Below are 17,350 nucleotides of genomic sequence, written 5' to 3'. Positions count from 1 at the left end.
ATTGTCCATTCTTTTTTCTGCATCATTTGATCCCCTCCATCTATTGGAAACAGTTTTTGTTCAGTATTGTGGGTGCTCTTTGTTAAAAAAACAAAAAAAGGTTTACCTGAATATTCTTTTTGGACAAAGCTATTTCTACCATTTCCGGTTAGAGACTCACGTTAGGCCTTTTAATAATACAAAGGATACAAATACAGCAAATTGTGAATACAGGCATCACATACGCACACTTCCTAGGGAGTATTTGGATACAGCAGGACTTGTTTATAAACAAACATTTATAGGCTCAGACTATTGACTGAGGGATTAATGGACTGAGGCTCATATGATAAATCATCTAGCACTTTTTAAATTGTATGACATAATCATAAAAACTGAGTCCCATTTTCTTTAACTGGGGATTAGGAGATAGGTGCCTTCCTGCTTTCTGTGATTAGCAGAATTTGAATTTGAATAGAAGCCCACTTGAATAATTTGCACATACGACTCTGTTCACAGAATACAGCTTTTCAAAGCAGAACATTCTGGGCTTTTTTTTTAAGCAGCCAAATTTATTCTGCTTTTTTACTAAGCGATTATTGCTTCTCTTAGGATACTTCACTAGATTTTATTAAATCCAACATATATTAAATCACCTTAGTGAATTCAATAGGACTATTCTTGCTTAATTGTTGTCACCTTTAAATAAAAAAACACCTCTCTGTGCTTAACTAGGGTTGTGGGAATTTAACAGGGAGTCTGGCATCTGAAGTAGGAGTGAGAATAAAAGAGTGTATTTGTATTTGGTATCATGAAGGATATTACATAAAATGCTGTGTGAGGTTTTTTAAAAATCCTTTAACACTTTATTTTTCACTGGGAGGGGGGGTAACATTGAATTTCAATACACTAAGCTGTCTGGAAAATTACTGCAAGCTCCTAGGGGAAGAAGGTGTTCTGTTATTCTGTCTGATACTATTGCAATGAGAAACAATCTTATTGAAGGCATCCTTGCAGGCAGATGGTGGCAACGATTTAAATAAGTGGGGAGATATTTATTTATGAACTTCCTACGACTGCACTGCTTCAAACAGTAGAAGATGCTTCTTTGACAAAGCCAAAATAATTAATGCTTTTCTCGAATCACAACCCATTCACATTGCTGTTAGTGCTGAAACCTTTTATGAAGAAAAATAATATTACCACCTTTATCCCTATCTCCACGTGCTTGGGAGTAAACCTCGTGGAATTCTACAGGGCTTACTTCTGAGTCAGCAGTGTGCTGCAAAATCCTGGGTGGAAAAAGCAAAGAAATCTCTAGCAATCTCAATTTAGAAGAAGAAGAGTTTGGACTTGATACCCCGCCTTTCACTCCCTTTTTAAGGAGTCTCAAAGTGGCTAACATTCTCCTTTCCTTTCCTCCCCCACAACAAACACTCTGTGAGGTGAGTGAGGCTGAGAGACTTCAGAGAAGTTTGACTTGCCCAAGGTCACCCAGCAGCTGCATGTGGAGGAGCGGAGAACTGAATCCAGTTCAGTAGATTACGAGTCTACCGCTCTTAACCACTATGCTGGCTCTCTTTATTTTGTCGGCAGACTGATACAAGCTCACAAAATGTCTGTTGCCCTTTGCACTCCTTTACTTCATTATTTAAGGATGCGGGTGGCACTGTGGGTTAAACCACAGAGCCTAGGGCTTGCCGATCAGAAGGTCGGGGGTTCGAATCCACGCAACAGGGTGAGCTCCCGTTGCTCGGTCCCAGCTCCTGCCAACCTAGCAGTTCGAAAGCACGTCAAAGTGCAAGTAGATAAATAGGTACTGATCCGGCAGGAAGGTAAACGGTGTTTCTGTGCGCTGCTCTAGTTCGCCATGCTGGCCACATGACCTGGAAGCTGTATGCCGGCTCCCTCGGCCAATAATGCAGGATGAGCGTCGCAACCCCAGAGTCTGTCACGACTGGACCTAATGGTCAGGGGTCCCTTTACTTCATTATTTACTGTTAGTTAATTAATTAAAGCAAATTAATTAGTAGCCTGTCCTTTGACAAAAGACACCAGGGCAATTTACAGCAGCACAAAAAAATACAATCCGTAATTAAAACAGTCAAAGTTAAAAACAACAACATCTTGCCTCTTTTAGACGACACCTGCGTGGCTGACCTGGGCAGTTAGCCATCTCCCCTACCTACCCTGAACATAATTGCCAAAGCCTGGCTCTAGACCCGAGGTCTAGGTAAAAGTTAGGCTCTAGGCCAGGGGTGGAGCTCGTTGGACTACAATGCCCATTATCCTGACCACAGACCATGCTGGCTGAGGTCTTTGGGAGCTGGAGTCTATCAACATCTGGAAGCTACAGGTCCCAGTCCCCCCCCACTTCTCTAACCAGTGGGGTTCTGGGGGTGAAATCTGCCAGAGGCAGGTGTGGTCTGAAAACTTAAGTAACAAGCCAGACGTTAAAGTGGGCCAGACGGAGTACATAATTGAAAGCAGTTAGCGGTCCAAATCCAAAACAGCAACCAAAGCTAGGTAGCAGGTCCTTAGGGAGATTCCTCACATAAGGAGCAAGTTGCTCATGCAGACTGAGGGGTGATATCTGATTCAAGGGATTGGTGGGTATTGCAAGCCTAGATAGCGCACTCAGAGCACTGGGCTCAATGTGTTGGGCTTGCAGTGTAAAGATAGAATTGTAGAGTTGGAAGGGGCTGGTGTGTGTGTGTGTGTGTGTGTGTGTGTGTGTGTGTGTGTGTGTGTCATCCTGCAATGCAGGAATCTTTTGCCCAACGTGGGGCTCGAACCCATGAGATTAAGAGTCTCAAGCTCTTTACCAACTGAGCCATCCCAGCTGCCGTGTTCAGGAGGGAAGGTACAAGAACATGACTTCTAAGAATCTCGGTCTGAGACCTCCCTGACAGCAAGTGTTTTCAACTTCCTGTAGTTGAGCCCAGAGTTTTAAATTGTAGGAGAGCTCTCCCATGCAATTCCTGCTTTCAAAGGGAAAGATTTCGGATGGACAAGGCCATCAAAATGAGGCAGCCACCCAAGGTGGCACTGCCCTGTGCTAACCTGCTGTCCGTGGAAGAGGCTGCCCCGTCTCCAATGCTGAAGTAAGATTCAACTGGTCCATTTGGGCAAGAGCTGAGCCCTGCCAAGTGAAATGGCAAGCAATTTTTTAAAAAAGTTTTCCTTGGAAACAAGGGAGCCTTTGCACAGCCATCTGTACCCACAAAATCCTCCTTGGAACCTGGAATCTTAATTGTGCATAGTTCTTGGTCACACAGAAGTGTCTATCCATACTGTTGAATGGATGAAGGCTTCATCATTACGGGCAGCTGCTAGGGTTGGGTGATATATTGATATCTTATCCAAAAACCGGTCCATATTATATCAGTTTCATAATTTTTGACCTGGCAATACATCGTGAATCATGTTGCATGTGTTTGTGCTATGCAAAAAATCACAATGTGTGAAGCCAGCCAATGCCTCTACATAGCTCCATCCTTATTTCAGACATTGTGATATATTAGTAGATTGCAATGTTTAGCTGGTGATATCCTCCTCCTTCTTCTTTGGCGATCACTTGTAGCCGAGTAAGATTGTCTTCCATGAACACGGTCTTAGCGGTTTGTCCGTAAATGACTGTGGAAGCCAATTCTGGATCCACACGTCCTTCCAACATGGGGACATAGGTTTCCAGGCGGGAGTTGATCACCGTGAGGGTTTGCCAAGTGTGCCTTCCTCTTAGCGCGTTTCTCCCTTTCATCCTGAGTTTGAGCATCTTCAAAACCCACGACACCTTTGGTAAAGGCTGTTCTCCAATTGGAGCGCTTGCAGGCCAGTGTATCCCAGTTATCAGTGTTTATACTACATTTTTAAAGATTTGCCTTGAGAGAGTCTTTGAACCTCATTTGTTGACCACCAACATTACGCTTACCATTTTAAAGTTCAGAATAGAGTAGTTGCTTTGGAAGATGATAATCGGGCATCCGCACAACATGACCAGTTCAACGAAGTTGATGTTAAAAGCTGGTGATATTTTATGAAGTTGAAAACCAGATATTGCCCAGCCCTACTGTTCGCTTTTACATAGTTCCCTCCTTAATCCAGACATTGTGATATATTGTGATATTTTCTGATGTTTAGCTGGTATCGGTATATCGCAATGTTGAAAACCAGATATCGCCCTGCCTGTCACATTCTTTGCTTGAAAACCAGGGGTGTTTTTTTTGTGCGTTCCCATACCCATTGATGAATAGAAGAGCATGAACACTCAAATGGAGTTAGAATGTGTTGGGTGGCTGTTCTGATCCACTGGCCCGCAGGAGGGCTTGTGTGCAGGGATACCAAAGGAGGATGCCAACAACATGAGAATGGCCCATTCTCTGGCCGCATCCGTTGCATTTAGGAATATTGCTAATTGCTAAAACTTGGAAGGGGGAGAAAATACCATCCTTTTCAGAATGGAGAAATAAACTTTGCGAGTTCCTGGAAATGGCGAAAATAACAGCAAATATCAGAGGCCGCTCAAACCAGGAAATAATTAAAGAATGGGAAGGAATTAAGGTGTACATGAAGACACAATGCTCTGGAATTGATATATTGGTAGTTGAGGTATAAATTGTACAGGGGAAAATGAGAAAGAATAATAGAATGAACTGGATGATAAGTTAATAAAAATCAACACACAACTAAAGGAGAGAAATTAAAAGACTGAGATCACACATGGGTGAGGGGGAGTTGGGGATGGGAAAGGGGGAATGTATAAAGTGGGAATGTATAAATTTATTGATATTAACTTTTTAATTGTGCTGATATTAGATTAGATTAAAGAGAGAGAAATTAAGGTTGGAAAATGTATTAGAAATTTTGATTTAGATTGGATAGAGGGATTTTGTTTTTCTCTTTTTATTGAAATGTGATAGTTGTATAAATCTGGAATAAATACTAAAAACAACAACAACGAAGGAGGTGGTCATGAATGAGGGCACTGTTTGCATTTCTAATTAAATGTTAAATGTTGCATTTCAAAAGAGAGAGAGAGAGAGAATGGCCCGTTCTAGTGCTTTATTCAAGAAGGCATAGACTTGTGGCAAAGCATCCCACCAGTTTTCCTAGCCTTTGCAAAAGCAGGATGGGCACAGCAGCAAGGAGGCGGCTTGTCTGCACCCAAGCAGATGTACAGGTGTTCTCTGTGCACAAAGCATCATATGTCATTTTGTCTAGGACTTCCCATCACTTCACCTGCCCAGAAGAGGACATAGGTGGCCAATACCCAGTTCTTACAGATAGCTCCCTTTTCTGGGCTCAGAGCCCAGCACCCCAAGGGAAACATCAAACCAAGCCAATTAGCATGTTATCAAAGCAAATAAATGCAAACATACGCGAAGCATTCCCCCAGCAATCCAACAATGGCCTTACTCCCCCTCTGCCCAAACATTTATGTAAGTTTTTCATAGCTTCCCACTTGAACCTTCTATTTTTTTTAAAACACACACACACACACACACACACACACACACACACACACACTTTTGGAAGCAAAGATACTGTGTGGTAAAGAATAGAATAACCCTCTCTGCTGAGCAGTCAGCCTATTAAATATATGACTCAGTCCATCTCATTTTAAAAAGGAAAGGAAAGGAAAGGGAGGTGCAACACTCCTTATCTAACCTGACATTTCTTATACGTGAAAGAGTAGAAATTCTCCTAGTGTGACAAGGTAAGCGTAGAGCCAAGTGAACATGTTCTAATTCAGGGGTCCCCAGACTTACCGAGCGGCGGGCCGGTGCCCGCCGCGCCGACCGCGCGGTGGGCCGGACTGCAGGGGAGTGCGCGCGCAGCGGGCCGGAGGGCGGGGGAGTGCGCGCCCGTGCGCATGCGCACACGCACACGGGCGGAAAAAAAATCGGCGAAAATCGCTTGTGCGCATGCGTATGGGCCTCCCCCGACCCGGAAGTGCACCAGAAATGACCTCTTCCGGGTCGGGAGAGGCCCGTACGCATGCGCACAAAGGATTTTCGGCGATTTTTTGCCGATTTTTCAGATCGCCGCTGCGCCGCGCGCCGTGAGAGCGGGCGGCGGCAGCGGGCGGCGGGGGTCGTCGCGGGCCGGATTGGAAGGCCGATTGGGCCACATCCGGCCCGGGGGCCGTAGTTTGGGGACCCCTGTTCTAATTTAATAAGCCGGGGTCAATTTGAGGGAGCAATTTGAGGGATTCAGTAAAACACACTGCCTTCCAGTTTTTGTCATCTTCAGAGCCTTGGCAAAAGCCCCAAATGTTTTCCTTTCTAATGGTGTGCCCTTTGCTTTTCTAATAATAACATAAAAGGCTGAACAAGACTGACACCTTTCTCACTGTGTCTCTGCTTGCAAATTCTGCAGCTTTGGAAGAAAATCAATTTTTCATTCATTGCCAGAGTTGTTTCAAAGGGCTAATCTAATTTTAATTTTTTTAAAAAAGCAAAAAGGGGATGTATCCAATATTGGCCATACTCAGAGTAGACCTACTGAAATTAATGGACATAAATTGGCCATGTCCATCAATTTCAGTGGGTTTACTTTGAGTATGATTGGGCACAACCCAATGTATTGTGGCACTGCACCCCAATCTCCAAGTGGCATGAGATTCCAGGAGCTTTCCCGGGGTTTGTATTTTCTTTGGAATGAGGCACAGAGGAGACTGTGGTGTCTTCCATGATATATGGTTTATTTGCACATATATACAACCTGAGCCTACAATGGACAGGCTCGTAGCATTAACACCCCAAGAGAGTCTTGCTTCTCCCATAGCCACAGCCTTAGATTCCAGCAGAAATCAAGTATGGCTCTGATCCCACGCCTTCCCAGGCTGCTGCCTCGCTTCCAGCTTCTAGCACACGCAACTCCAACTCTCCACTCTGACCTTTGTTTTTCTAACTAGCAGTCAGTGGAGAGGGCCCCACCCATTTTTTATCTGGCACAGATCCATTTCCTTTGTTACTTTAATGACCCTTGACCACACCAGGATGCTAGCAGACTCTCCAAGTGTCCTATTTTCCAGGGACAGTCTTGGATTACTGTTACCGTCGCGGGGATTCGAACCGCTGAGCTTCTGATTGGCAAGCCCTAGGCTCTGTGGTTTAACCCACAGCGCCACCCACGTCCCAGCAAACAGCCTATTCCACCCTGAACTCAGGACAATATACAGTATACCTTGGTTTTCGAACAGCTTAGTTCTTGAACATTTTGGGTCAAGAACACTGCAAACCCAGAAGTGAGTGTTCTGGTTTGTGAACTATTTTTGGAAGCTGAACATCCGATGGGGCTTCCACAGCTTCTGATTGGCTGCAGGAGCTTCCTGCAGCCAATCAGAAGCCGTGTTTTGGTTTTGGAAGTCGAATGGACTTCTGGAATGGATTCCATTCGACTTCCAAGGTACGACTGTATTGCTTTGCTATCCCTACAAAAGGTAAAGATTGTTGTGTTGGGCAAATCAAAATCCATATTAGGGCAATACCACTATTAGGCCAACCCAAATGTTGTAAGCTTTCGCCGTTCCTGGGCATTCCTAGCCATTTCCACAATGGTCAAGTGTTTATTGGCATCCGAAGTAGCAGGAAAGAAAGCTTGAATGCCCCAAAGTGACTCATTTCTCCCCTAATTCACCAAAATACAAAATGCATTCTTGAATACAGTATAAGTACTGTGTATGTTCAGGGTTTACTACTCTGTCCAGCCCCCTCCCTGCCCACCACCACCACCAAAATTATCTACTTATTTTGGAAAGGGAGGGGAAATAGCTAGTATTTAGCATGTAGAGATGACACAACCTGTAGATATATGAACCCAGGAACAAAACCACAGCTGTTAGTTCTAAATTTAAATCTACGAGGTCCTGCTCTCTCACCCAAGCAGCAGAGCTACGGCAAAACCGTTTGTGGCAGTTGCTGAGATAAATACTTTCACTGGCAAACAGTGAAAGAAGCAAGAAGTTACTTTGCTCCAGCGATGTTTCTTCAGTTTTTCACAGTACGTATTGCTTGTTCTTCCGGAGGAGATAGGTAAAATTGGTTGTAAATTCCACTGTTGTGTGTGCTGTAGCATTTGCTAAATATATGACTCATTCAGGTTTTGGGTCGCGATGGTAAATAACATTGTCTCTCTGTGTGAAATTTCTGAAGGCACTTGAGGATTGAGTTATGGAAGCTAATTTATAAAGCAATATATTCATCCAAGCATTTATTTATTTTTGCAACAAATGTAGCCTTAAAGAATACAAGCTATTAAAGGGATTTTACATCACCCCCCCAGGAATGTTTCTAACACGACAGTACCCAAGTGTGCCATCTAGAGGAGCTTATGCACATTTAGAAGAAAAGGAAAATGAGGAATTTGCCATTTAAAATGCTAATACATAGACTGCCAGTTCTTAGTTTATCATTAGGAAGACGTTTGTGCTGCTTGTGCTGTATTGGGTATCTCTTTCAGACAAATAATAGCCTGTCCTTTGAGCATTTTGGGTGTTTACTTAGTGGCATCAAACACATTCTAATGTGAGCGAAATGCTAGTGCTCTGCTGCTGCTTTTACAATTGTTTATTCTCTGTACGGTGGTACCTTGGTTCTCAAACGCCTTGGTACTCAAACAACTTGGAACCCGAACACTGCAAACCTGGAAGTAAGTGTGCCGGTTTGCGAACTTTTTTCAGAAGCTGAATGTGCTCTGTTTTCAGTGTCACACTTCCGTTTTCAGTGTTACGCTGAGGTCTGTCTGTTTTTGCTATTTTGCATTTTTGTTTTTGCAGCTCTTTCTGTTTTGTTTTTGTGACTGTGTGGAACCCAGTTCAGCTACTGACTGATTGATTGATTGTGTGACTGCAGTACATTGTTTATTGCTTTCATTTTATGGATCAATGGTCTCACTAGATAGTAAACTTCATGTTAAATTGCTGTTTTAGGGTTTTTTTAAAAGTCTGGAATGGATTAATTTTGCATTGCTGTCTATGGGAAAGCGTGCCTTGGTTTTGGAACGCTTTGGTTTTGGAACAGACTTCTGGAATGGCTTAAGTTTGAGAACCAAGGTACCACTGTATTTTAAAAGTTCTCTCTTGTCTTTATTCCATTTGTCATCGCCACACCATACACACACATACCACAACTCAACAAGTATTTTACGGAGCTGAAAAAAATATTCAGAAAAGGGCAACCTAGAGGTTCAGTGGCTGCTATGAGGGCAGGTGACAACATCCAGAGCTTTAGGAGAGTAAAGCAGGGATATGATGATAAAGGTGTATAAAATTATTTTTGGTGTGCAGAAAGGGTTCCCCCCCCCGGGGGGGGGAATTTATGGGCATCTGGTTGGCCACTGCTGCAGCTTAGTTTTGCCTGGATGTCACACCTTGATGTCCTACCCAATAATGATGATGATGATGATAATAATAATAATAATAAATCATAAAACCCACCGACAAATACCCCTTCCTTTTGGTGCATGTGGGAACCAATGACACTGCAAGCCATAGCTCACAGAAGATCAAAAATGATTATGAGGCTCTGGGCAGGAAGTTGAAGCAATTAGATGCACAAATTGTCATCTCTTCTGTCCTCCCAGTTGAACGACATGGCCCAGGGAGAGAGGGAAAATAGGGGAAGTGAACAACTGGCTTCGCAAATGGTGCAAACAGGAACGGTTTGGATTCCTAGATCACGGTCTGCAGTTTCTTGAAGATGGACTTCTGGCAAGTGATGGACTGCACCTCACAAAAGTTGGGAGGAATGTTTTTGCCACGAAACTCAAAAACCTCATCAGGAGGGCTTTAAACTGACTTATGTGGGGAAGGGAGACAGTGGTCCTGAAGGTAGGAGTCTATCAAATGCTGAAGATGATCATCCGAATGTCAAGGACCAAATGGAGCAAGCAGCATGCAGACCTAGTGGTGGGACGAAAATATCCTTAAATAAGAGACATGGGGGAATGATCAACGGTCTTCAATGTCTGTATACTAATGCACAGAGCATGGGAAATAAACAAGATGAACTTGAGCTCTTGGTACAGCAAACTAAATATGACATAATAGGCATCACTGAAACCTGGTGGGATGAGTCTCATGACTGGAATGTAGTAATAGAGGGATACAATCTATTTAAGAGAAATAGACCAAACAGGAAAGGAGGAGGAGTAGCTTTATATGTTAGGGATATGTATACCTGTGAAGAGATCCAGGATTTAAAACTTCAAAGCCAAATTGAGAGTATCTGGGTCAAAATTAAGGGAGAGAAAAACAACAGTGATCTCATTGTGGGAGTTTACTATAGATCCCCAAGCCAAACTGAGGACACAGATGATGCCTTCCTGGAACAGATGGCCAAGCATTCCAAAGGAAGTGAGATAGTAGTAATGGGGGATTTCAACTATCCTGATATTTGTTGGATGTCAAACTCAGCCAAGAGCATAAGGTCGAACAGATTCCTCACTGGCCTTGCAGACAACTTCATTGTCCAGAAAGTGGGAGAAGCAACAAGAGGATCAGCCATTTTAGATCTGGTCCTAACCAATAGTGATGACTTGGTTAGTGGGGTAGAAGTGGCAGGATCATTAGGTGGGAGTGACCATGCTCTTCTGGAGTTTATTATCCAGCGGAAAGGAGCAACCAAGCATACTAAGGTCCAAATTCTAGACTTTAAGAAAGCCAACTTCAGAAAACTTAGGGGAACGCTGGGTGAAATCCCATGGACAGTAATACTAAAAGGGAAGGGAGTTCATGATGGTTGGGAGTTTGTTAAAAGGGAGATATTAAAAGCACAACTTCAGGCAATACCAATGAGACGGAAACATGGAAGGTGCCTAAAGAAGCCAGGCTGGCTATCTAAAGAACTTTTGACTGAGTTAAGATTTAAAAGGGATATGTACAAAAAATGGAAAAGGGGGGAAATCTCCAGAGAGGAATTCAAACATATAGCCAGCACGTGTAGAGACAAAGTCAGAAAAGCTAAAGCACAGAATGAACTCAGGCTCGCTAGAGAGGTTAAAGGCAACAAAAAGGGCTTTTATGGGTATGTCCGTAGCAAAAGGAAAAACAAGGAAACAGTGGGGTCACTCAGAGGAGAAGATGGTGAAATGCAAACAGGGGACAGAGAAAGGGCAGAACTCCTCAATGCCTTCTTTGCCTCAGTCTTCTCCAAGAAAGAAAAAAACGCCCGACCTGAAGAATATGGAGCAGATGATTCAGCAGGGGAAACACAGCCCAGAATAAGTAAGGAGGTAGTACAAGAATACTTGGCTAGTTTAGATGTATTCAAGTCTCCAGGGCCAGATGAACTACATCCAAGAGTATTAAAAGAACTGGCAGAGGTGATTTCTGAACCACTGGCAATAATCTTTGAAAATTCCTGGAGAACAGGCGAAGTTCCAGCAGACTGGAGGAGGGCAAATGTTGTCCCTATTTTCAAAAAGGGGAAAAGAGAGGACCCAAACAATTACCGCCCAGTCAGCCTGACATCAATACCAGGAAAGATTCTAGAGCAGATCATTAAGCAAACAGTCTGTGAGCACCTAGAAAGAAACTCTGTGATCACTAAAAGTCAGCATGGGTTCCTGAAAAATAAGTCATGTCAGACTAATCTGATCTCATTTTTTGACAGAATTACAAGCCTGGTAGATGAAGGGAACGCTGTGGATGTAGCCTATCTTGATTTCAGCAAGGCCTTTGACAAGGTGCCCCATGATATTCTTGTAAAGAAGCTGGTAAAATGTGGGCTAGACAATGCTACCATTCAGTGGATTTGTAGCTGGCTTACTGACCGAACCCAAAGGGTGCTCATCAATGGCTCCTCCTCATCCTGGAGAGTAGTGACTAGTGGGGTGCCACAGGGTTCTGTCTTGGGCCCAGTCTTGTTCAACATCTTTATCAATGACTTGGATGATGGGCTTGAGGGAATCCTGAGCAAGTTTGCAGATGACACCAAATTGGGAGGGGTGGCTAACACCCCAGAGGACAGGATCACACTTCAGAATGACCTTAACAGATTAGACAACTGGGCCAAAGCAAACAAGATGAATTTTAACAAGGAGAAATGTAAAGTACTACACTTGGGCAAAAAAAATGAAAGGCACAAATACAGGATGGGAGACACCTGGCTTGAGAGCAGTACATGTGAAAAGGATCTAGGAGTTTTTGTTGACCACAAACTTGACATGAGTCAGCAGTGTGATGCAGCAGCTAAAAAAGCCAATGCAATTCTGGGCTACATCAATAGGAGTATAGCATCTAGATCAAGGGAAGTAATAGTACCACTGTATTCTGCTCTGGTCAGACCTCACCTGGAGTATTGTGTCCAGTTCTGGGCACCACAGTTCAAGAAGGATACTGATAAGCTGGAACGTGTCCAGAAGAGGGCAACCAAAATGGTCAAAGGCCTGGAAACGATGCCTTATGAGGAACGGCTTAGGGAGCTGGGTATGTTTAGCCTGGAGAAGAGAAGGTTAAGGGGTGATATGATAACCATGTTCAAATATATAAAAGGATGTCATATAAAGGAGGGAGAAAGGTTGTTTTCTGCTGCTCCAGAGAAGCGGACACGGAGCAACGGATTCAAACTACAAGAAAGAAAATTCCACCTAAACATTAGGAAGAACTTCCTGACAGTAAGAGCTGTTCGGCAGTGGAATTTGCTGCCAAGGAGTGTGGTGGAGTCTCCTTCTTTGGAGGTCTTTAAGCAGAGGCTTGACAGCCATCTGTCAGGAATGCTTTGATGGTGTTTCCTGCTTGGCAGGGGGTTGGACTGGATGGCCCTTGTGGTCTCTTCCAACTCTATGATTCTATGATTCTATGAAATAATAATAAATATCCTGCTGGGTTTCCCCAGCCACTCTGGGCGGCTCCCAACAGAATAAAAAAGTGATAACATATCAAACATTCAGATAAGGACCTGCTGGATCAAACCAAAGGTTCAGCATTCTTTTTCTACAGTGGCAACAACAACAAAACCTGTTGAAATTTCACAGGAAAGACACAAGCACAACAGCACAATTTTTCAAATTATTATTTTTTAGATGTTGTTTACAGATCTGTCTGTGTCATATGTCAGCTCCTTTCACTCTGGAAAAGTGTTTCACTTTTGTTTCCTAGCAGAGTATTACCATGGAGATAATGGGTGGTTCCTTACATTTGCCCCTTTTATCAACTGCAAATGAATGCCCAGGTCATTCTAGCTCTGCCAAAGAAGGGAGTAGATATTTCTAGATGAGCTTATTTGACAATGTCAGGAATGCTATAATAAAGACTGGCTATGGGAAGAAGAAGAAGAGAGAAGATTAAGCTTAGCTGTCATATGGATCTTGGGGGTTATTTCAGGTAGTGTAGCTGCCTTTCCTGCAGAATGAGATCTCTCATGACAGCTGTGGCTAGAGGCAAACCTCCCCGTCAATGTTGTGTACAGATTTCCATTTACTGACTCCCGTGCTTCCCCACCACTGGCTCTTGAATCTATTTACATAGTGTCACTCAACGATGCAGAACTATCCTGTCGTTTCTAAAGAAATGTTGCTGTTGGGTGTCCCCCGCCCCCCTCAGACCAGCTTCAGTATGCCAGGGAAACCTAAGTCTCACTCACTTTGCGGTCAAGCTGAGGTGTGTACATTGGAGAAAAGCCATTGCGCATGTGCCGATGACAGCATGTGCACAGATGACAGCTTCACGAACGGGAGCTGGAGGATGCTTGGCAGGGCAGGGAAACCAAATAGGAAATGCACATTGCGGGGAGACATCCTGGCCTCCCCTCTGGGCGGGGGCAACAGCACACAGAGGCAACTTGAAATGTAGCAGGAGGGGAAACCAACTTGCTGTATTTTAAGCCGCTAATGTGTATATAGCCCAAGAGTTGCAGAGTTTGGTAATGTTGACTCGCTTCCTCCAGACTTGCTCACTTATGGTCAACGGAATATGGAACCGCACAAGCTGATCAAAAGTGGTCCTATATTGTGTGACTTCATCAAGAGAATTTCCCATGCCCGTTAGAGAAAGGATGAGTAGAAAAGAGCAAGAGAACAGCATTCAACTTGCATAAGATATGTTTGGCAGTCCCCACACGTCAGCATTCCTAAACCACACCTGTCTTTTGCCCTGGTCATAAGCAGGTGAAGTGAAAGTAAATCCCATTGATTTCAGTTTCACTTGCTTCCAATTGCACCGATCTGGTTTCCGCGGTCTTTGCAACAGTGAGAAACACAGTGACATGTTCAGCGAGTGTCAGTAAGCTGTAAATAACAGGATCTAGTGGTGGGATTGTACCAGTACCACAGTGGGTTTGTGATTATTGTCCCGGGGGGGGGGGTGTCTGAAGAAACAGAGCCAAAAAATAATTCATTGATTCATAGAATTGTAGCGTTGGAAGGGATCCTGAAAGTTATCTAGTTCAAACCCCTGCGATGCAAGTATATTACAAAGAGCTGTTTCCTAAAGCAGGCATTGCAGGACACGTTTGTTGCGTACCACAGAGGTAGCCAACACGGTGCTCTCCGAAGATTGCTGGACTCGGATTGGCCCTGATCAGTAGCCATGCTTGGCTGGAGCTGTTGGGGGAAGGCGGCTAATAACATCTAGAGGGCACCGTGTTGTGTATTGAATAGCTAGCATAAACATAGCAGGTGGTGATCGATGACCAGGTGGTTTTGCTCACCTCCACTGTGTGGCGACTGATGCTTGTTGGGACTAGAGGGGCAGAAGGCAGGGAGACCAGCAGGAGGCGCAGCCAGAAGCAATGACAGGCAGAGCCAATGACAGGTGGAGGCTGGCGAAGGACCAGTCGAGGCTGGTCCATTAGGGTGAAGGGGGAGCACTGCCCCACCAATTTCAGCCTGCTCCCAGCCAGCATTCACCAAACTGCCTCTTTTCTTACAAGTCAGGGGTGGTGGCGGCTCCGCCTGTCGTAGGTTCTGGCTCCACCTACTGTTGTGTTGTTCCTCCCATCTATCCTATAAATGGGCATCAGTGACCCCATTTGCCCTAATGGACCAACCTGAGCTGCCTCTCCTCTCTTCCTTGTGCTTCTTTGTTCTGTGAGCCTCACTGTCTGCTCTCCTTGACAGGCAAACTCCGAACCGCCCAAGCAGAGGAGGGAGGACTCGAAAAGCCGGAGTGCTTTGCTACACGAGATCCAGAGAGGGACTCGGCTGAGAAAAGTATCGCAGACCAATGACCGAAGTGCACCGCAGATTGAAAGTGAGTCTTCAGCTTCAGCTTCTGGTTACAGGGAACCAGACACAGGGTCTTCTCGGCAGTGGCACCCGCCCTGTGGGTCAGATGTCCCTTCCATCAGATGTCAAGGAAATAAGCAGCTATCCTATTTTTAAAAGACATCTGAAGGCAGCCCTGTTTAGGGAAGTTTTTTAATATTTAATGCTGTATTGTTTTAATACTCGATTGGAAGCTGCCCAGAGTGGCTGGGGAGACTCAGATGGGCAGGGTACAAAAATAAATAATAATAATAATAATAATAATAATAATAATAATAATAATTCCAGAACTTCTCCAAAGCAATGGTCACAGAGCTGTTTTTTTCCAGGCTGAAAGTCCCTGTGGGCTTTTTGTTTTTGTTTTGCAACTCTGGAAAAGTACCACGTAGATAAGCCTCTTCTACTTGAGCTGAAAGCTACTTATATTGGCCACATTTCTTGAGGTATGGCCTGTCCAGTTCCACACCCCACCCTGCAAGGACCAAGCCTCCCATTATGAGCCTCCTGTCTTTTGGTTTGTATTAATGTACAACTTCTTTGTATACATAGAAAGGGTGTGGACAGCCTATATTTTTTTCCTGACCAGCCTAGGAGAGGAAATGTGTTGTGGATTCTTTCTTAGATTCCCTAACCCCAGTTTGAAAAGTTAATTATGTTGCTGGAGAGGGGTGTTCTAAATGCAGACTTGACCCTGTTCATCCTTTACTTTTTTCTTGTTAGATTCCCACCCAGCCCTTGGTTTTTCCTTTAACAGCATTTGTGAAAACTTGTCAGTTCATTGGCCCATGTCACAAGTAAAGTAGAACGGTGAATAGTTACCATTTTCTCTGTAAAAAGGCAGGATTCAGATATTCCAGCAAATTTAATTTCCCCTGATCTAGGCAGGAAATAATTTGACAGATTTGATAAGGGAATTTGGGGTGTCTTTGGCAACTAGAACTACAAAGGTGTGGCAAGTAATAGCTTACGGAGGTTCTGCATGTTTAAGTGGGAATTGCCTGAGATCTGGGGGTAAGAGATTTGTGGGTTGCTGATTAATATATATGATTTTCTCTGATAACTATAAGATACCCACAGGGATTTCATATGACCCTGGGTCATTCCAGATAATATATGTAAAAGGCAATACGTGCATGGTTAATTTATAGAATGGGATGCAGACAGCTTTCCTTGGTATGATTTGCTGTAAGGATATTTTATCTTCTCAAAGTTAGAAGTGAAATTTTGTGACTGGAAAAAACGTGCTTCATAAGGCGGACAACCGTGGATACAAAATGGATGGAAGTTACCCCTGAGGAAACCAAACAATATTGCTCTTCTAGCATGGACTGGGGTGGAATCTACAAACATATAAAAACCGTTCTGAAAATGCTTTTTTTAAAAAAGCGTTTTTTAAAAATACATTGAATTTTCCATAAGGCTCACCATTGCCATTATTACAGCTAAAACACGCTTTAAAAAATTTTATTTGCAGCTGTGTAGTTGAGTCCTGGGTTAGTAGCAGTTAGCACCAATTTTAAATGTAAAGAATTCTACATTGTTTTATCCTGCTATGTGAGAAAGTTCTTTTATCCCTGCCTTTATTTTATTTTTTTTAAATGCTTTATTGGTTTTAAAAACAAAACAAGTACAAAACAAGTACAATATGCAACGATCAACAAAAGACAATCCAAGATCAACACTCATTACAAAAAAGAAGAAGATTGAATTCACACGTCACGAAATCCGACATGACTTCCAATCCCCCCATTGTGGTTCCTAAATTACATTACAACTGTGCATTTAATATCTCTCACAGGTTGTTCAGTCGTGTTAATTTTGTAAAGTTCTCCTTTTTCATGCAGAAGTTAATCCAGGCCTGCCAAAGAATGTGGATTATTACAGTGCTCTTTTAGATATCCTCTGTAAATATTCCACTCTTTATTAAATATTTGATCTGTAAGGTCTCGGAATCTTGCTGTCAATCTTGCTGTCAAGATGGATAGATTAGCAAGAAAGAGGTCCCTGCCTTCATTCACACACCAGAGGGCGCTGTGTTTCAGGACATGGAGAATTGTGTATGTGGCAGTTGCGTCAAGTCGCTTTCTTATTTATTATACGCTGCAGGGAAAGACACCGGGGGGCAAAACTAAAAAGGGCCAGTAACTTGGAAAGCTTGATAGAA

The 17,350-nt window shown here is 43.6% G+C and overlaps 1 protein-coding gene across 3 annotated transcripts in view; it reads left to right on the top strand.

The window, feature by feature from the left end:
• WIPF3 (WAS/WASL interacting protein family member 3) overlaps positions 1-17,350 on the top strand; it is a 38,326-nt gene that overhangs the window by 13,843 nt on the left and 7,133 nt on the right. For 2 of the 3 annotated variants that reach the window (XM_035129277.3, XM_088654061.1), the window contains exon 3: positions 15,040-15,172. In XM_035129277.3, the coding sequence (XP_034985168.1) occupies positions 15,040-15,172 (133 nt within the window). Of the gene's footprint in view, positions 1-7,838; positions 7,984-15,039; positions 15,173-17,350 lie in introns of those variants that run through there. The other variant, XM_035129278.3, reaches the window with a different exon arrangement.

Source organism: Zootoca vivipara, chromosome 11 (genome assembly GCF_965207765.1).
Source record: "Zootoca vivipara chromosome 11, rZooViv2.hap1.1, whole genome shotgun sequence".
In the NCBI taxonomy this organism is placed as follows: Eukaryota; Metazoa; Chordata; class Lepidosauria; order Squamata; family Lacertidae; genus Zootoca; species Zootoca vivipara.
Note: the sequence above shows the minus strand (reverse complement) of the source record. Positions and strands in the feature narration are given on the sequence as shown.